The sequence below is a fragment of the Rhea pennata genome, chromosome 10 (assembly GCF_028389875.1).
Source record: "Rhea pennata isolate bPtePen1 chromosome 10, bPtePen1.pri, whole genome shotgun sequence".
NCBI lineage: Eukaryota > Metazoa > Chordata > Aves > Rheiformes > Rheidae > Rhea > Rhea pennata.
This window is the reverse complement of record NC_084672.1, coordinates 1,023,214-1,044,673: the sequence shown is the minus strand read 5'-3', so window position 1 is coordinate 1,044,673 and position 21,460 is coordinate 1,023,214. Positions and strand designations below refer to the sequence as shown.

Here is a 21,460-nt window from a genome sequence, read left to right as displayed (position 1 = left end):
AGTCCCATAAGACTAAGTCCAGGACTGAGTCAAATAATGGCTGGCAAGCTTTTAAATTGAACTTTAAAGTGACTAGCATGAAAGGGGAACCTTAACTAGACAATATAAAAATAGCCAACCTTCTGATATTTACCACCTCAGATTCTTTGAAAATTTGGTACTGCAAACACTAGGAGGGTTCTAAAAGACAAAATCCTGTTTTGTAGGAGTGTGTGTACACTCCCCCCCCCCCTTAGCCCACCCCATATATATCAGGACCAAACAGTTGAGTAAATTGGAACTTCTGAATTTAGTACTCAAGACTTCTTGTAGAAATGGTAGCTACTAAGTAGAACAAATTGTCTTAACTTGCACTGGTAAGATATGCCTGATGCAAGTACGAGCTACTAAAAATCAGCATTTCCAACAACAGGAAAGATGAAGTTAATTGTAGAAATGATTAGATTATGGTAATCCTGCATTTTGTTTACCATCAGCATCTGTAGAAGTCTTATCATAAAGGATAGCTATTTTACAAGCAGACAGTCTTGCACTTCAAGCACCAGTTTAGCTGCAGGTCAGAGCAAAGACTAGACTTAGTAAAACACACACCCAGCTCATTTGTACAGCTCTGCCATTTCAACCTTTTTTTTGTAATTACTACTAAAAATAACTAGTCCAAAGACACCTGCAGTGAAGTCTTCACAATAGTGATTTTATTAAATTAGTTGCTTTATAAAACATTGCAGATGTCATAATTGTTAACGTAACAATTTGCCCAACTGTAGTAACTGTTGCAGTTTGCTAAGCAAGTTTTTTTAAATGAAAGAAAATGGCTGAGTCGTGAAAGATCTACCACAACCCCTGAAAACAAAAGGAAGTTTGTTTTTTTTACACTTAAACCAGGCAATTAACTGTTAAAGAATACCCAACCCATACAGCTGCATTAGTAAAAATTTAGATGAATGGAAACTAAACTTTATACTCAAGACACAAGTCATAGTTCCTTATTTGAAAAAATTTCCTTATTCTGACCCAAAAAAAGTGTTCTGTTTAGATGACAAGCTTTGAAGTACTGGGTATCTCAAGTGATGCATTTTCAGGTGCAGTATCCTCACTCTGAAGTTAGCAGTTCCCCTTCACAATATACTGAAAACCTCAAGCTCTAACTTAAGACAAAGCAATTTTAATACTAAGTGCACACCAAGCCCTTGCTGCAAACTGCTTTTGTTCATGAAACAAGTCATTCAAGGACATACAGTTAAGGCCATATCACTGAACTGTGCTGGTAATAACACTTTGCCTTGTTGAAATTCATTTCCAATTTAGTTGTTGCTGTATGATTTCATAGTAACAACCATTACCATTATCAGAATTTTGTTTAACTGCATTTACTGCATTTGAGTTTCTTCATTTTAACCCCTTGACCACAGAACAGGAATCCCAATGCTTTAGCACTGATGTGTCAAAGAGTTAAACCACCAGCACAAAGATACTGCAATTTTGATTGTAGCATTTGGCAGAATTTAAAGGAAAAGTTGTGCTACATGTTTAAGGGATTATGGGCAAAAGAAAGACAACAGAAGGGAAGAGAAGTGTCACATGAAGTCTTCAAAATCTTGTACATATTCTCCATCATATCCTCCATAATCAGCCAGGTCATCTTTCATAGTAGCCTTTAGACCACCGCCAGGCACAACACCTTTTTTCTTCTTTTTGGCTTTACTTTGCTTAAATACCAAGAAGAGCATGTTTACTTAAAGATCCACAGTAATTTGTCATTATTCTGATTTGAACAGCTGCAATCTATTCATAGTAAAGCTATTATATTTCTAAGTGTCCCAATACTCCCTGCAGTTTAACCTCACTAATCAAAACATTACGTGCACTCTCCTATGTCTTGTTGTTCATCCTACTTCATTAAGACTCTAAACAAGCAGAGTAACTACTTAAGTGCAAAGTCAAATGCTCAGTTTTATATAATTACTCAATGTAAGGAACTTAATGTGGCTTTTATCACCAGCAGCTGAATATCTTCCTTGCAAAATAAGTCCTAACAAACTTCACAGAACAAAGTTACCCCTTTCAGGATAAAGCTCTGCCTTACTGGATTTTTGTCAGTGCAGGTTTCAGTAGTTAGACTAACAAATTTAGATGAAAAAAAAAAAAACAGGAGAGAAGAGTATAAAACCATAGAAAGTAGAAATAAAATACTTAAAAAATGTTTCAATAAGTCACAAACATCTCCCTAAAGTCTAGTTCATATTAAAGTTTATCACATTTGCCAAACGGTAGACTGAATGCAGTAACACTGTACATGAATTAGAAATAGCATCATAGAAAAAACACCTGCCACTAAAACAGTTTGCATCTGAAGTTTCTCATTTTACATTTTGCTTTTAAGTTATATTTAAATGGAACAATGCTCAGCCTTTTTTTTCCTAATAATCCTCCAGTTTGACGTAAAACAATGAAAAAGTTGCATTGCTAGTGATGTCTTCTGCTTGAATTTGTTGCTATCAACACTGAATCCCAAACCACCTTGAAGTTTTAGCACTGTTTTATTGCATACATTTGTTTTGCATCACATTAACCATCAGTTACACTTTAAGTTACCTTTTAAAACTTACTCTCCCTTGCCTATGCAGTTATTGCTCATGTAGCTTGCAAGGCACCATACAAATTCCACTTATCTCTTATTCAAAATGCCAGAGACAGTTTGGCAAATATTTAAGTTACTTCCATCAATATCTGATATTAACTTGATGTATAACTAGAAAGGAGGTTGACTTACATTTTCAGGATATTGATGGAAGCCATTTTTACTCCAAGACACAGCATAAAATGGAACAAAGTATGTAGATAAGATTATTCATGTAAATTAATCAGGATTTTCCCTGTGATCTCTCTCTAAATTTAATCAGCTCCTGATTACCACATACATTTAAGTATTTAATACTAAAATCGCATCCAGGTTTATCATTTCATCTGCTGCCACTGCATATAACAAAATCAGAAGTTCAATTAAATATTGGAACTATTTCTATTTTACAGATTAGCATATTTAGTGGCTAATGCTATTGCTTCAGAAAAACACAGAAGTCTTACCTTTTCTTGTTTTTGTTTTTCACTGCATAGTACTGTCAAAGAATTTGTGATCTTTTTCAAATCATCAATTTCCACTACATTAGGAAAAAAAAAAAACATCAATACTGTTCTTAGAAGGCAGTTAAATCATCTAACATTAAAATTCTCAAAAAAAAAAAAATCAGGAAATCAGCATTATTAAGTACTTGGCAATTACTTGATTTAAATCAGTTTATTAGCAGAATGCAGACTAGGTAACTCAGGCCCCTAGCACATCATAATTAGCATTTCAGATGATCCCTAGGAAGTATCTTCAGTAAGGCAACCATCACTGTATTTATACAGCACTAAATAGTATCAAGTTACTGCTTGATACTATTACAGTAGGACAATACATGCACAGTACAGGAAAAGAGGTCTCAAACAATTAGTTCACCCAATACAGCCTACCAGCCAGCAGGGGGAGGTGAGTGGTGGTGGTAGTGAGTTTAACCTAGTTTTATCTCTGTATAGTTAAATGCTGCATTCCAGAACAAGTTATTTTGCAGAGTTATATGAACCTAACTTTACAGTTTCCTCTTAACTGATCTACTCAAGTTATTTGCCTCAGGGAGTCACTTTTCCAGAAGTTGCTTCAAGAGAAGTGTGCAAAATTTAGATCAGCATAAAAATTCACGCTTTCATACAGTGACTGCCTTAACTGACATGCTGAAAGAGTTCAAGTCTTGCACAAACACTATCTGTAATAAAATTTGTAGAAATAGAAGCAGATACAAGTCACTGGGACAGATGCTAGTACTTCATTTAGTATAAGCTACACAGATTAATCTTGATTTAAAATTTTTGTGTAGCAGGTTTTCAACCATAGCCTCATTACAATTTTGGCATTCTAAGTTTTTCACTTAACTTACATGAAATACATACGTCTCGAACTAATGCTTCCAAAAAACTCGCATAATGTAATGATTTTTCATACTGTGTAATTTTCTCTTTTAGTAGCTTGCCAAATTCCGTGAAGTCATCTTTTGAAGAGGGATTCATGGCATCTATTCCACAAGTGTTATTTACACCTGCAAGTAAAGGCATACGTATTAAAGAAAACATTAGCTGAGATCCCTAAAAGGTGACATCAGACAAAACAAGTAACTCCATTCACTTTACCTCTACTGATGCTGTCAAGGGCAGGAAGCAAAACCAAATTTGCTCACTTATTTCCCACTGGTTTTTGCCACACAAAAGCTAACACACTGAGTTATAAATCTGAACTTAAGATACAGATTTAGATGCAAAGCTTAGTGAATTGAATGAGGTGTTCTCTGGAGCTGTGTTCACTATACAGAGCACCTCTTCTCTTAAAGAATTCATGTCTTGAGCTCATCAGGGTAAAATTTAGTTCATTCTTTGTAAGACAGTCAGTCAAATACATTTCCCCCCCAAAGGGGCTTGTACTCTTTCAGAACATTCACACAGTAGCCTTTCACTGCTGTATAAATAACTTGAAAGAAAGAAAGAAACACACTTTCATGTTTGAAGAATGCTGCTATAAATCAGCATCTTCACCAGTTCTGTCAAAGCACAAAACCAGAATCACCTACCTTGAGTCTGCTTCCTTCTAGCCCAGGAAACAAGCTCATTCCACCAACTTAACCAGTTTTTTCAATGCCTAGCTTACTAAATAGATTGCCTGAAGTAAAGTATGCATGCATTATGCTGTGCCACACTCATCCAAAGCCTCGAGCTTAACTCCACATTGTAAAGCACCTCACAACATTAGTATAAGAAAGACTAAGTGCTAGCCTCTATTTTTTTTTTTTTTTTACCAGAAACAGCTACTTGTTTGAAAATTTCAATCAGTTACCTTCTTCCTATAAGCTCCTACCAAGAGATGTTAAGACTTACAAGAAAAAGAAACTTACATTCTAAAGAAGTGGTTTTTTGGTTCTTGAAATATCTTGTTAGTACCAGGATATGCTTCCAGCAGTTACAGAGAATAAACAGGCATTTGAATCCAAATACAACCTGCATGTATCCTATCATTTAAATCCTAATCCATTCTTTTTGTAGGCTATCTAGGTACAACTGAATGTTGTATTTAGATGACACAGTACTTTTGTCATGCTACAATTGCATTGACTTGCTTAAGTATAACACACTTACCAAATGTTTCTTTTGCTAACTCAAGGTCTGACTCCTCTTGTAATTTCTTTAGTCGTAGTTTGTCTGCTAACTGTTCTTCTGGTGTAAGTTCTTTATGTTCCTCTGGTGCCTCTAACTAAATTAGAAAATATATAGAGATAACAGCATTTATATTTCTTACCCTTGAGCAGAGGTATTACAAAAAATTGTTGTTTTTTTCACCAGTGCCATTTGATTGGTGCACTTCTGCGTGAAGTCAGTATAACCTCAAGCAGGTACAAATCTGAAAGACTTCCTAAATAAGCATAACATTGCCATATTGTTTAATAATTGCTTACTTATGAGAAGTGGGAAGAAACATCTTAGTTAAGTTTTACAGCTACATGTTTTATCAAAAACACAAAGATAAGCATTACTTCAATAACCCAGTTAAATTACAGAGACATCAGAGCTAATATCCACCAAATGCTATTATGTACAAGATTTATTTTACTAGACTATTCAAAATCTTTACAGGTCTTCAACCTCAACAAAAATCAAACTCATCCACTAAATTTAATGACACATAGAAGTATAAAAGAAAAAAAAAAGTACCCTTTTTTTAAGCTCCTCTTGCTTTTTCTTCTGTTGCTTTTCTTTTTCTTTTATTTTTTCTGCTATTTTCTTTTTTTCTGAAACTTTTGTTTCTGTAAAACATTGAACAATAAAGCACTTACGAAGTTGTCTGATTTGTGAAAAACACGATCCTATTTGGAAGCATTTTTGATTCTTGATACACACTCAAGACAAAGCCAATGTCTATTTTGATGCTGCCAACAGTGAAATGTATTCCTCTTAAACCTTACCTTGTTTTACCTCTGTCTCCTTCACTTCCTCCTCTTCCTCCTCATCATCCCAGTTATCCTGCAAAATAAGTTTTAATTAAGATTCTTTTGCAGATACTTTTTAGTTTTTTTAGATAATAAATCTAAAGAACAGTAGCATATATAAAACCTCTTTAAATGCTTGCATATCCTTTACTCCCACTTCCTAACTCAAATACTGGAGGATACGAGGACACTGCTTTACGGAATTGACAAAAGATGTTTCAGGACCAGTTACTACTGTGGAGAAGAGTACAAAGAATCAGAAAACTCATGTCAACGCAGTTAGAAAAGCAAGATCAAGAACAGTCAAATCAACATTTGCAGCAAAACGTCTAAGAAGTTATAATTCCTTTTATTAAACATTACAAGATATTGGAATGTCATTTAATTAATTCTTATAGTACAGCCATCCTTAGAAATGGACAACTCAGCTGAAATAGGTTCAAACTGACCTAAGTCATCAAAACCACTGAAAGAATCATCCTTTCTAAAATACCCGTTCCAATAGTTTGCCGACAGCAGTGTATCCTTCTCTCCCATTATGCTAGCAAAAGTAGTTACACAGCTGCATCAGGAACTGTAAAATATAGATTAAAATTAAGTTGGATCTACTGGCCAACACACGTACCACACAAAACTGTGCTGAAACAGTAGGGAAAGCACCAATAAGCAGACAGAATGCAAGGGGATCCCCCCATCTTTATGCAGGAATACCAACGTCTCTCAATCATATGGTAGCAGTCGGTTTTTGACCGACTACTGCTTTTTTTCATAAGGAGCATAGACACAACACATTATCATCAGAAGTATCTTCCCATAAACAAGTCACTTAAATGTCCTCTAACAGCAATCACATTTTCAAACATATTTCCTGTCTCAACCGTCTTGTTTGCAGTAATGCTCTGCCTTTCCTCTACACCTTCAGTATGTTCAAGATCCATGGCAGATCTTGGCTCTGGCTCTGCATTCCCTCATTGTCAGTTACCGGTCACAGCCCTAGATCCTTTCAGAACCAGCATCTCCTATTCTTGTGTCTAATGTCCTGTTCCCAGATGGATGATCCATCATTCAAAACACTACTTGGTTCAAACTAAACAAGCTTACTGAGCAAGCATATTTTTTTCTACAGAATTGACCTATTTATGTCATCTGCAGACTGTGCCAACAGCAGTTCTGCACTTTCTTCCTGACACTTATCTGGGTAAGGTTTGTGGGAATATATATTCTTGTCTTAATGCCAATCCAAATTCTACTGGATGACCTCCATATAGAAATAAATGCTCTAAATCTGAAGTTACATGCTGAGTACAACATGACATCATACACATCAGAAGGTAAAGCCAAGAAATCTCACAGGAATCTAATTTTAGTTACCTGTTTCAACTGAACTTGCAAGCTTTAGAGAGATTACAGTTGGTAAGACCTATTTTACACAAAAGCCACACACATTGTCAATACAACATTATATATAAGCTTAAAAAACATGATTTCTGAATTTTGTGATTTCTACTTTACAACTAAGTAAGTAATGCAAACAGTCATCAGAACTATTTATTATTTTCTAAAGATCGCTCTTAGTATGACAAAATAAGATACATAGAAGAACTCACCCAAGTTCAACTACCAACTCATTCAAGTTAATTGGCACTTGTAAGAGATGCAGCTTCCCGTCCACATTCCAAGAAGCTGACTTGAATTTGCAGCAGCAGTGTTACTTTAGCTCATAGCCCATTAAGAGTGTTACACGCACTTCTTAAATAGCTATTTGCATTACTGCTGTATATAGCTTGCAGCCTTATCCCATGCCCTGTCCTTTATAGATGTTAGATTTTAAAATCAAGTTTCCAAGGTGCCAAACCCCATGAGAACAAAATGGTACTTTATCCATTATGTAAAGGTACTAATGGGGATGAATTAAACTACTGTATTTTCTTACTACACTTGAGAGACTTCAAACAGAAGATATGTGGTCCAACCCTCAAGTGATTACACATGCATTATTTCTCCAAAGCAGACCATGGCACCGCTACTCATGTCTGAATAGGTAGTGCACAATGATAGTTTAGCTTGCAAAGCTGCAATGATAGGATAACACAGAACATAGCAAACACTTTGCACAACACTTGTGACTCCTTGTTGTCAGACATGACTTTCCCCATGAGCTTTTAGATGGAATTTAAGATACCAACTACTGAAGTCTTCAATAGTTGGGAGCCTACCCACACCATAATGATCATGCCCCACTAACACACTACCACTGCTGGACACGCAATCCAGAGCTCGGTATGATCAGAAGTATGCTACTGGGTAGGGCAATCTCTGTGAACGAATTCAAGGATTCACTGAAGGACTGAATGCGAGGATTCACTTTCCAGCCTGGTGTATTAAGATACACAGGTCTCCTAGGTAGGCTGAATATGAATATCTCATTCTTCTCAAAGTCATTGTTTGGGGTACTCCCCTTTTGGGGGTTTTGTTTTAAGCAAGAGGATACATTCAATATTTTGGGCAGTTTTTTTTTTTTGTTTAACTGGAAGAATTCCAAATATTTATCTATTTCTGCATTTTATAAATTTTAGTAAAATCTCTTGGAGAAAAACAGCTTTACTGCCAGATCTTTGTACTGACAGTAAGGAATTCAAAAGAGTACAGCATAATTTCAAAATATAGCCACTAACACTCCTTAAAACTTTGAAGCATTTTAAAAATACTTATTTATACATACTTAACTAAAATAAGGTTACTGAAAATGTCTTCCATTTCATGTAAATAAATGCTTGATGAAAGCAGCTGTGTATTACAATTTCATGTGCTCCACCATGTGCACGTTACACATACAAAGACACTCATTCCAGAAAAACAGGGAACATACTTTGGAAATGACAGGTTCTCCACTATTTAGATTCCTGGTCAATGTTGAGTGTTCCTTCAAAGAGAAATGACTGTACTATGTTAAAGGCTGTTGCCTGTCTGATAACAAGCAGATTTTCTAGTTTTGGCTTTAAGTACAGGATTGCCCAAGAGTAAATAGATGAAAATTCCTTGGCAGCAGGCCTGTCTTCTGGGAAAATTCTGCATCCTGGGTAACATTTGAGAGTAGTTTTGTTACCTATGAAGATGCTAATTTTAATCCCACACAAGTCAAAGTTTCCTAAATTTGAAAGTTACTGGTAGTTCTTTATTAAAATACCTCCAAAATAAACTACAGAATTCAAATATGAAGCGGGGGGAAAGGGGGAACCCCACACACTTAAGTGTGAAATACCAACCTGAAGACAAACTACCAGTCAGAAAACACTCTGGACTTGTATTTTAGACCATATCATATTTCTTATGCAGGTACTTTCCCAAGGCTGACAGTTATAAACAAGGTATCTAGCATCTAGGCAATTCTCTCTCAGGCTCAGTTGTATGATCTTTCACAGTTACACAGTAAATGCAACTCAGTAAAATAAAACAGCTTTATTTGCTGTAGGGGCCCTTGGCTCTGAACGAATCTGCAGTGCTAAAGCCTGAATCCCTCAAAAAGAGGGAAGTAGTAACATTCTTACTGCATGTAGGAAAAACTTTATTCCTTTATCAAAGTAGCCATATAAGCTGGTATCTTTAAGAGAATGACAGTTTATAGCCCAGTTCTCCTAAGACATACTCTATTGTAGATGAAAAGTTTCTCACTTTCAAACAAATCAGAAAAAGCAAACTTTGCTAAGACAGTTTGAGTCAAAAAGGAAACATATAGGTATGTACGTATGTGTGCATACAAAGATACATAAAAATAAAATTTATAAGTACATATGTATAGTCCCATTCTAACCACAAGCTTTACAAACTACTGTAGCCACTGTATACAGAGATACCTTTAGTCATTTTGTCTGGTATAATGTGACTAACACTTACAAATTTAATAACATCCACACACCTTATAGTTAAGATGCAAAATGGACAGCCTATAACTTAACAAAAATTAACAAATATTTTTGTAAGACAAGATGATCTACTTTTTTCATACTAATTAAAAAAAGAATACCCACCCTAAGCTCCAAGGACAACTGTGTTGGTGTTTTTCAGAAGTTCTGGTAACACAAGCAGCAGCCTAAGTAACACCAACAAGTCCTCACCTAATAACCAGCAATATCCTATTTCGGAAAGCCTCGTATTTGAGACCATAATATAGTACTCAAATCACCTAGTGAGCTAAAAGATTGTCTACTGCAGTAAACTCTGCACCTTGATTTGAAACAGAAAGGTGTTTTTCAGTTTACTCATTTTTATTCCTGATAGTCAAACACATTCCTTTTATGTCCCCGATGTCATTTTGCTTACAGGCTATATGAATGCTGAGCAAGTTGAGATTTCTGGGGCATCCACCATTCAGCCTGGCTTTCTAAGAGACAAGTGGAACTAAGTAAGAGACAATAAGCTTTTAAAGGGGATCCACTTTCATAAATATCAGAAGGGAACATCCACATGTTTTAATACAAACTCCATGCAGACACTGCTACTTGAAACACAGTAAAAACAGAGCCTTAAGTAAACAAATCATATTTTAGTGATCTGGACACTACCAAACCTGTAACAGCACAGTAGACTGCTTTATTTTCAAACTGTGGTGGGGCTTAGGGGGGGGAAGGGGGGAGAAGTAGGAAGAGGGGGTGGAAGAGACAGGCTGCTGCAGCAGAGAAGTTTCTGGTCAGTAAAAGTAGCACTAAAACAGCATTGCTTTCATTAAATACAACTTCTAATGCCTCACCTAGCCTATCATACTCAGAACTAAGGATCTGAAAGACCATTTGAGAAGATCTATAGAAAGCAAGAAGCTGGCTGGCCGCAGAAAAGCACCAGGACGTCTAGCAAGCAGCTCAGGAGCAGCAGGTGGATTCCCTGGGAAACTGGAGGGTAGAAGTGCAAACTGGATGGTCCAATATAAAGGAAACAAACCTTAAGGAGAGATGACCACTCTCAGTAAGGATTAAACAGGCACAAAGCAGAACCGCGGGCGTTTTCTATGCGGCATTTTGACTCGCTACCTCCACTCCACGCCGCCCGGGACGAGTTTCGGCACACGCGAGGCTGCAGAGCCCCGACCCCAGAAACTCAATCCCGTGACTCTCCCCCCAAAGCCGCCCGAGGGAAACCTGCCCCGAGCCGCGGGGGCCGCCGCGGCCCTCGCCCGCCGCCCGTCAGTCGGCCGGGCCCGGCCCGGCCGCAGGTTTCTGCGCGGGCCCCGCCGCACGCGGCACCATACGGCAGCGGCGCGGCCGCGGCGGGCCCGGCCCCGGCTCCCCCTCGGGACCCGCCCAGGCCCCACACGCGCCCCGGCGGCCGCAGGCCCCGGCCGCCTCGCATCGCCCCGCCGCGGGGGCCCGGCGAGGGCTCGGCCCGGCCGCGCCGCACCTTCACGTCGTCCTCCTCATCCTCGCCGGCCCAGCGGTCCCCGGCCACCCCCGGCACCAGCCGCTTGGCCACCGGCTCCACCACCTCGAAGCTGTCCGCGTCTGTGGAGGAGAGGAGAGCGGTGAGCGCGGGGCGCGGCGCGGCAAGGGGGCCGCGAGGGCGCCCGCGCGGCGCGGGGCGGCGGCCGCCACCTACCCCACGAATCCGCCTCCGCCGCCATCTTGCCCCGCGGAGCAGCGCGCGCCCGCCCGCCGCAGCCCTCAGCGAGGCACGGTGAGTCAGCCGCGCCGAGAGCGGCCCCCGCCAGCGCCACGCGCGCGGCACGCCGGGATGCCGGCGGACTGACAGGGCCCCGCCCCGCCGCCGCTCAAGCACCGCCTCCCTGGGGGCGGGGCCGGGCCGCCATGTCACTGCCGGGATGAAAGGGCCCAGGGACCGCCATGTCACTGCCGGGCTGAGGGCGTGGGGTCGCCATGTCACTGCCGGGCGGAGAGGGCCAGGGGGCCGCCATGTCACTGCCGGGCTGAGGGCGCGGGGCCGCCATGTCACTGCCGGGCGGAGAGGGCCAAGGGGCCGCCATGTCGCCGCCGGGCTGAGGGGGAGCGGAGGCGCCATGTCGCCACCGAGCTGAGGGGGCTGCAAGTGTTTTGTAGCAGCGCCGTCCTGAAAGAGCTGTAGAGCGAAACGATCCTCCCCAGCCCAGTAAAAGTTTGGCAGGACGAGTGCGTGGCAGGGCCCTGCTGGTCAGACACCGTGCCTTTAAACCCTGCCCTCGGGAAGAACTGGTTTCCTGTTTCCTGTGCTTGAATATATCCCCACTAGGAAAAGAAGGTTGGGATTCTTTTAAAACTGTTTCAGGTAGGAGGCACAGTAATTTTTCCTGTCACGTATGTCAGTATCATGTAAAGGGCAGGGCATAAGCTGGTTCTACACTAAGAGCTTTCCGTGAATATAGCCATGGCTACATGTGGTGTGTTCTACTAGTTTAAATACACCGGTAAAGTTAAAATAGTAACGTTTCATAGTGACAGGACCATTCTGTACCAGGATTATCCTACAGACAGCCTGGAGTCACCATGGTCAGCCCGTGTCTGAAAACTTTTCCCTAATAAAGATTAGGCCTGCAACAGAGCTGTGATAATTCCTCACACCCTCTGCAGATGGCAGAGCTAAAACATAAATACGCTAACGACATAAAAAAAATGCAGTGGAAAATCATAAGCTTCTAGGAACTAGCCATATGCACGGTAAACTTTGTCGCCTGACACTGCAGCTATTACCCCTCATTCACTTAGGCTTCATCTTCTGGTACTGCTGGTGTATGAGGGGAAAGAAGCATCTCTCAGGCATATTTTTATTGGGTTTGTATGTATCAGTTCTTAAAAATATGTAAGAAACAAACACTAGAAATAGAATACATAGAAATGGAGGGGTGCAGAAGAGAAAGCTGAAGATGCCCAAAAAAGATAAAAGTCTGTCAATATATTGAAATGCATATCAGGGAATACATACAGAAATTACCCTCACATCTGGTCTGAATTTATTATCTTAGGAAAAAAAGAGCAAAAACAATACTGTTTTCAAGATTCTTTATCCACTAAAAATATTAATACACTATTCAAACAGAGAAAAACGCAAAAAAAAAAAAAAAAAAAAAAAAGAAAGAGAAAAAAGTAAAGAAAGAACACCCCAGATGTTGACTGCTGTAATTCTTTTGTTTTACAAGGTGACAGGATGCATAAAGACTAAGCACAGAAAATTTGTTTTTTTACTGGGATGAAAGACACTCAAATATTACTCAGGTGCTGGGGGGATGTGGTGATGGCTGATGACAGTGCCCACAGCCTTTGTTCAACGCTGTTTCAGAAAAAGTATGTCAGCCACTGTGCACCTGCAGGTACGGTCATCTGCAAGATCGCAGTTCCTTGCACCGTTGCTGAATCCAAACTGGGCAACAGTATCTGCCTTCTTACATTCTGAGGATTTCGACTAACTCAGATTCTATTTTTCCATTCTCAAAACGTTAGCCACACTGGTGTGCTAAACATCTGTTGTTTTTCAGCGCAGAATTGCTTGATTTTATGAATTTGGTTATTTTAAAGTATTCTGGGATGTATGTTATTTAGTAATGTTCAGTAGTAGCAGCATGAAGGTTAACATGACATTCAGATAGCTTGACAAAATCTCTCTCAACTTGCTGAGAGACCTGCATATGCTGCCGTAAAAACACTGCTGTACTATCCTTGATGTAGTCTTCCTAGATGTATCATGATTCTGTTGCAATGTTGAATTCATTTTTAAATTATAGATACATTTGAGATGAGCCAAGGAGCAGGAGCCACAAATCCAGATGTTCAAACCTTGCAAGGGATCAGCTGGGTGCTAATGCAATGCCATGTGATGGTTTTTCTGTCCGATATTTTTCTTATTTTGCTTCTTTAGAAAGACTGGAATTTACAAATAAAATATTTGATAAAAAGTCTTTATTACAACTGCAAATAAAATTAGTTAAAAGCTCAGAGATGCCAGAATTGGGATGTAACTATAAACCTAATTCAGTTTAAATTCAGTCAGCTTGTGCCACTATAGATTATATGATTTATCTCATGCTTGCAAACTACAGATCAGTAATTTTAAATAGCTGTTTAAATAGTCTAGGAGCCTTATTATGCTTTTACAATTTATCTGCGTAATTCTTTCTGCTTAAGCTGTGATTTCAAGCAGTTCCCTAGGGGATCAGGGCCTTGCAATCACTATAGTTGTATAAATATATCCTTTATTTAAAAACTTTGAACTCACCAGCTGATTTTAACTAGATTGAGTAGCGGTCTAAAGGTTCTTTACAGGAATTCAGTATCTACAAATATAAAAATAGGTAATCAGATTGAAGACAGACTCGGTGGAATGAAAGGCTGTAGACACAGGACACAAATCCATAGGTATCCAAGCTGCCTTACTTCTGCTGTACAGGAGCCTTTAGTTCCACTCCAGTTATTAGTGAAGTCACACTGCGCACAGTTGTAGCCATGATTTTCTTACACCAAATAGCAAATGATTTCTGCATTTTGTAATCTGTAGACCCTGTCATTGGAAAGTCATTCTCTCTTGCTATCCCACTGGCTGAGGATTTATTTTAAACAACAGATCTATAGAAGTGAAGACTCTCTCTGCACCTTTTCCAGTTCCCCCTGGATGCCACAAAGACAGCTACATCCCACAGATTCCAGGATAAGTATTTTAAGTGCTTGAAATTCCTAAAGAAGTGGGTTTACACCTTCACCTTGCTCTATTTCAGGTGCTCAGATTATAAAGGCAGTGTTTGCCTCTTTTGAGTTGTCACTATTCTCTAACTTCTTCCCCACTGCTACTAGGGGGTATTTTATTTTTAAATGTTCTAAAGCCTGTTTTGTCCTTTTAGATTGTTCTGCACACAGGACAGCACAGCTGTCATGGCTCCAGAGCTCTGATTTAGTCAGAGATAAGCAGACGTCTGTCCAGGACGTGATGTTTGATGCTTCATATTGTTTGGATGTTCCTGATGGAAGAGGTTAGAAGTGGAGAACTGTTTTGTCTGAGGTTTAAACATCAAACTCGCTGATATGCCTGGGGGCTACAACCAGCCTAGCCTCTTCCAGATAGTTTTGCACTGGTATGTTTCCTTCTACCTTGTCAAATAACATCAGATACATAAATGCTGGACACATTGATTGTCTTCATCCAGTTTACTTCATCACCATTTCCCAGCTTTATGATGTCTCAGAAACTCTGGCTCATGAGAATCTGATCAGATTTTTCACTGGGAGTCTAGTCAACTAGTTCACGTGCTTCTTGGAGAAGTGTTTTTACAGTAACAACTTTCTCACATGGAAGAAGAGGAGATATTGGTGACCCATTCAAAATCTTAGCAAATTAAACCTCTAAATGTTCAAGTTTAGAATGATGACACAAGCCAACATTACTATTACATTGCTTTCTGGGAAACAGGCAGTCTGTGACTGTCATCATGATACATATTTTCATATAGTAGTAGTGCAAAGCCACTAATAAAATTCCTGTGTGGCTATCATGTAGGATCTTTACACACTCAAGGTCCCTCTGTTTTTTCCATAGCTTGAAAGGCTGCTATAACGGTCACCAGGCATTTCAGGCATATATTTGGGTGTCTTTCTTTATCTCCAGCCCACTGGTTGATAAGAGGATATACATGCTGCAAACTCTTTAGTCACTAATAGAGTGTATGTTCTAGAAGTGGATCCTGCTGCCATGTTAAGGCATAACATACATCTGAGTAATATTTGGCACTAGCAATGATAGTGGTTCTGCCTGGTTACAGGCTTATTTAACTTGATTTTATAATTTAACTCCAGGCCAACCATCAATATAAATCAGTACTTGTCTCCCTTAAGCCACATGACCTCTCTTACTTTTCATGACATGCTATGTCAAACACCTTCTTTGTTACTTCCTGTGTCAGCGATACTCACAAATGGTGTACCCGTCTGCCAGATACTTTTTTTTTTTGAGTTAAGCTAAATGATCTGCTTCAGGTGGTGATTGATATGCTTTTTGTTTTGAGATGCTAAAGATCTGCAAGGAAATGCATCTTTTCTTCTCTGACCCTTTTTCTTGCCAGTGGCTTTAGAAACTTACTTCCAAAAGTCAGCAGTTCCACTTCAAGATGCTAGAGCTCCAAGGCTGTTAGAAGACATTCCAGTATCATATGAGATGACTGCATGTCCAAATAATAATGGATCATACTGAACCACCATACTACGATGTCCTCTGTCATCAAGAGGAGTTGTATAAAATTCTTCCTCCTCTATCAGGAAGCAATTCCATACTGGGACTAACACATAGAAAACAGTACTCTTCTGTTAGCAGTTCACTGACTTGGATCTTCAATTTATTATCAGATGAGCTGTGCAGGTTCTTGTCTCCAAATCCTGAGTGGGAGATCTGCATTGGTATCCTCACAGTAGTCAGAAGGAGGCCACTCAAGTAGATTTGGGCTGTCCACATCAGGAATAAAAGTCACTTCTCTCTCACATATTTTAGAGCCCGAAGTCTCTCTCTTAGATTCATTCTGGTCACATGGTCAGTTGGGTGTGCACCTTTCTTCCAGTTCCACTGCTTGTACAAATCTTGATTGAAATAAAACAGAAAAGCACCAAAATTACTGAGTGTTTCAGCCTGACCTAAGCAGTTTCCTGAACCTCTACCATTGTTCCAAAACTTACTGATGCAAATGTCATGTCACTTGATTCAACCCAGCCTCAAAATGTTCCATCTCAATAGTGTGCATACTGGATCTCTGTTAAAAATATTTCTGCTCTTTTCCAATAAAGTTAGTCTTTATAAATAGCTCTCCAAGCACATCAGTGAAGTGGACCAGATTCTCTTCTACATTAGCCATTGAACTATTTTGAAATAACTGCTGGAGTTAAGTGAATCTGATTTCTCCACTAGGCTACTACTCGAGCACACCACTATCCTGTTGACTGGACCCCCTTTTCTGCCTTTTGTCACACTTAAAATTTCCGAAGGGAGATTATTAAAACATTTCCTCTGTTCAAGGATTTGCACTCACTTTAGTGAAACTTACAACAATGTGTAATAATGCTTCCTTTTAAATTTGCATATTCCTTTGTCTCTCTGCAGATTTCTCTGGTGCTGTTATCTCCACTGCAAGACTGATGGAAATGCCAACCCTTACAGTAGATCGTCTTTTATTTTTTCAGGGAGAATGTATTGCTTTGGACAGACTCAGTGTTCTCTTTATCATCCTAATCAAGAGATTAATCTCTAGGTTTTATTTTCCAACCTTCAGTCATCTAGAACAAGAGTCTGTTTTCCACACTTCAGCTGTAAGGAGGGCTTTTCCCTTTTCGCATTTAGAGGCCTGGTTATTTTGGAAAATCACTCATGCTGTTTAAATGCCTTGTCAAAAATCAAATCCATTTCCAAACAGAATCTCTCAAAATGAGTGCGTGCAGTAAGACGTGCTATGAGATCATGAAAGCAAGCCTCAGGACACAGCCCATCAGCTGTCAGTCAGCACTGGTAGCTCAGTGAGGAAGATCTCCATCTTCAATACTTGCCCTGTAACCATAAGAAGGTTTAGCCATACCTTCACAAAACATGATGCAACCACTTAAATTTCACACACCGACAAGACAGTAAAGCTGTATGGAATCATTCTCTGTGTGAAGGACTCTGAGTCTTCTACTAGTTAATTAGTAAAATAATTGCTGGCTCCTACTATTCGTGTACCTTCAGACCATCACTCAAAAAGACATAATTTAACAGGAACTTGAGTTCTTTGAAAAAACTACATTCAGTTCTTCTGTACTGTCCCCTCGCTCTTAAGGTCCTCCACAATTCATGGAGTTACATTTTGTGACTTAGAAGAAACTGGAATGGTACATTCCATGCTTTAATCTGTGCCCATCTATCCTTGGGACACCCAGTAGGTTTGAGTATGCTCTTTTTATGCAAAGGAAAAATGTTTTGCAGTCTAGAGTAATAGGAAATATATACACTCACAGTGTGAATGTATATGTTGACTATACATTCATAAAAAACTGAGAAATAACCTCTCGTTTTCTGCTATTTTTCAGGTGTTATTTGAAGAGAGAAGTTGAGAGATTTAATGAAAGACAATTTGCCTGAAGACATTTAGAATGCCGGTCTTCCATATAACAAGTGGAAGAGCCTCTTATGATCTATGTTAGTTAGAAGAAAATTACACCCAAATTCATCTTTTTTTTTTTTGTTTTGTTTTCTTTTTTTTGATATTACTCATTTACTGGGCAGTAGAAATAACAAGAGATACAATTATAGATCAAGTATATAAGTTATATCCAAGTCTAAACAGTTTTGTAAGCTTAATGTACTAGGAGGATAATTATGAAACTACTAAGAACTGTGCAATTATAAAAATACTGTATATTTACACAGCACATTTAAAGTAATTTAAGCATTTGGATTAATATGGTTAAGTATTATTCTCATAGTAGAAAATGGAAATAATGAGGAAATGCAGGCACAAAGAGGAACACCCTACCCAGCTTAACTCTCTGAATCAAAGGAACTACTAAATCCTAGGAAAGCAAACCTTTCTCATTTTGAAGTGTAAAGGTTTCTGCTTAGGAGGACAAACAAATGAAAAATAAGACAGATCAGGCTTTGTGGTAATTTTACAAAAGATATCCTCTGGAGTATGTATTATATACTGAAAATCAGCATTAAAGCAAGACTGAATTATAAGAATCTGCTATGACAATTTCAGTCTGTAAAATGCATCTCTTTTTTTTTTTCTTGTTTAGCCTCCAGGATCCTTAGCTTTTATAAAAACACAAACACAACATTTATTTTTGAAAAGTGACATGAGAAATGTCTTGCTTTACATAAAACTTATTCTTCAGTGAAGGCTGGTATCAGCTAAAATCATAAAAACAGTAGCTAGAGCATAAATATTTAATATAAATCTTTATGATTCTATATACTAGGAATGATGGCAGAAGAAACACAGATTTGTAGAACATTAGTTCTCTTCCAATGGAATTTTTACAAGATTCAGCCCATCAGTACAATGACATTTCTGCAAGTATCAAAAAATGAAGCAAAAGTTTTACATTACACTGACAAAACAACCAAGATAGTCACGTGCTTAACCAAATCTCTACAAGTTAATCTTTAGAAGGCCATCCTTTGTTTGCTTTCCAAAACCTTTTTACAGAATTATTACTAATAACTAAGAAAATAGTGCATCTGTGCTACTTCCCATCAGCAGTTTATGGACTCACTTAGGATTTTATTTAAGTATCAAGAACCTAAGATACAAATCTGAAAATGACATAGTTTTGGCTTAATTAAATCTTTGAGAATAATCCTTCAATTTCTTCAAGATACACAGTAACATTTTGCTCTAGCTGAATGAGTTTGAATGAGTGGCAATTATTTGTCCAGAATAATTGTCTTCCCGTGAACCCGGAGGCCGAGCCCTAGAGTCCTACTTGACACAACATCACTTTACCACTTTTTTTTTCTTTTTCGGATAGATCGGCTTCTTGCACAGGCTCACCATGCAGGTGCGTGAGCATTAGGACTGGCACAAGGAAGTGCATAATAAATGGATGCCCAGGGAGAGAAGAAAAGAAAGGGGTGAAAGTCACTTAGAATTACACCAGCCTAAGCTGTTGTGGATCTTCACACTTAAGCTGTAAATCATGTGGGGCTTTTTTGTTTACTTTCTGCAAAATACTTTTCAAATTTATACTATTCACAGAATGGATTTTAAAGCCCCTTTTTATTCTAAGCTTCAAAATAATCTTCTTCCCTGAAAATAATAATGAAACACCTTTAATGGATCAAGCCTCCCGGAAACAGGCACTTGTCTTCCAAAATTGGAAGACATTTACCTCCTCTCCAGAGGTAGATGGCCATGAATAATTCGCAGTACACTGCTGTCTGACTCTGAAGCTCATTCTGTTGCTGAGGTACCATCTGACTATGACTTCCTTCTTTCATTTCTGTATCAGTTTTTGATAATTAGTTTAAGAAGCATAATGGAGTTGATTTAATTAGAATGACTGCAGATCAGAGATACCATCTGCCTTCTTTGCCACATATATCCATACAAGTCCTTTCACCAGAAAATACTGAATACTTAATATTTTCTTAAAATGGAAGACATTACTAGAATACGATGATTAGTTTCTATTTGCATCTCTTGGAACGAGCTTTCAAACTGAGTCGAAACTATACTGGTCCTGACATCTTCAATTCTATTAAGTTATAATTCAGCTAGATGTACCATATTAATTTCAACTACATAAGCATTAAATTTGCATTAAAATCTTAGCTTTGTAAAGATGTGCTATACAGGCCTTCAAATGGTACATAACAGGAGCACATTCCAATGAGGGAATGGAAGGCAGCACTGCTAACTTTTATAATTCCCAAAATTGAGGTGTACTCAGTGCCAATCCAGTCCTCAGTCAGAAGGAAGAGGAATGACAGCAAGAGTCACATGACTGGTTCAGTAGCCACAATTTGCTATGCTGTATTACCATAGGCGGTGACAATTGTGAAGTTATGAATCTCATGATCTAATTTACTATATTAACAATATGTACTTGGTTCAAGAAGGATAAAAGAGTATGATTTGCAAAGCAATGCTATAAGGAAGCCAGAACCAGAAGGAGAAATAAAGGAATATGGGTATTTACTTAGTATGGTAACAAAGTTTTTGCATTTCTGGGCAGCTTTCCTTACCAAATGAACAAGCTCTGCTAATAAAGCCCGTTTCAGACTGTAGGTCTGCATTACTGTTCCACTGGTGGCAGATGGGTTCAGATCTCCATCCACTGCACCTTTTCCTCAGCCACCGTCCGGGTCCCTCTCTCCCACCCCCTGCCAGGGTTAGGTGGTGCCCTTTCAGTTGTGCCAATTCTTCACCAGCATAGTTACCCTGTCAGTCAGATGTCCAAGAGGATTGAATTGGGAGGGAGGAGTGGGGAAGCTGCAGTCCTAAAAGGACACTTGCTCCTAACAGTGAGTGAGAAAAACCTGTTAAAACAGTCCTGTTGCCAAAGGAATGCTAACTAGGAATCACTACCTGAGTAAGGCATTTAAGCAAGCATTGCATTCTGTTCTTATTCAGCACAGAACTTACATATCTGATTATTCTTAATAACATATTTAAGTGCTTTGTTTAAAGAAGATATGTCTCCTCAGTGGGCATTTCACTGACAAAGCTCTTGCTCTGGAAGACATTTGATCAGGTCTTTAAACATTCAGATTTTCAGGTACCTTTGAATAGTAATGAAAAAAGTATTTTCCTATATAGGTAGAAGGTGAAATGGATCAAAAGTGTGGAAAAAAAAACTGTAAAACCAAGGGGAATTCTATTTTATCTAAGCAGTAATTTAAAGGAAGAAGAAAGAATGACTGCATATTTTGCCAATTATTTATGAAATATTATAGTTATTTTGCTG

General features: G+C 38.9%; 2 protein-coding genes and 1 long non-coding RNA gene across 3 annotated transcripts in view; 2 read left to right on the top strand and 1 right to left on the bottom strand.

Annotated features, from left to right (window-relative positions):
* Positions 1-5,882, top strand: part of SPG11 (SPG11 vesicle trafficking associated, spatacsin) — a 42,438-nt gene extending 36,556 nt beyond the window's left edge. The window contains exon 41 of the mRNA XM_062583971.1: positions 4,890-5,882. Coding sequence (XP_062439955.1) covers positions 4,890-4,907 — 18 coding nt within the window. The 3' untranslated portion in view covers positions 4,908-5,882. The remainder of the gene's footprint in view (positions 1-4,889) is intronic.
* EIF3J (eukaryotic translation initiation factor 3 subunit J) lies at positions 674-11,791 on the bottom strand. The gene is made up of 8 exons (XM_062583972.1): positions 11,658-11,791; positions 11,463-11,563; positions 6,048-6,105; positions 5,797-5,888; positions 5,224-5,338; positions 3,978-4,136; positions 3,088-3,161; positions 674-1,709 (listed from the first exon to the last, which is right to left on the bottom strand). The coding sequence occupies exons 1-8, from the start codon at positions 11,680-11,682 to the stop codon at positions 1,578-1,580; spliced, it is 756 nt and encodes a 251-aa protein (XP_062439956.1). The 5' UTR covers positions 11,683-11,791; the 3' UTR covers positions 674-1,577.
* Positions 11,792-11,942: 151 nt separating this feature from the next.
* On the top strand, positions 11,943-20,780 carry LOC134144905 (uncharacterized). Its single transcript, XR_009959513.1, has 3 exons — positions 11,943-12,320; positions 14,881-15,111; positions 18,080-20,780. It is a non-coding gene; the product is annotated as an uncharacterized LOC134144905 (long non-coding RNA).
* The last annotated feature ends 680 nt before the right edge of the window (positions 20,781-21,460 follow it).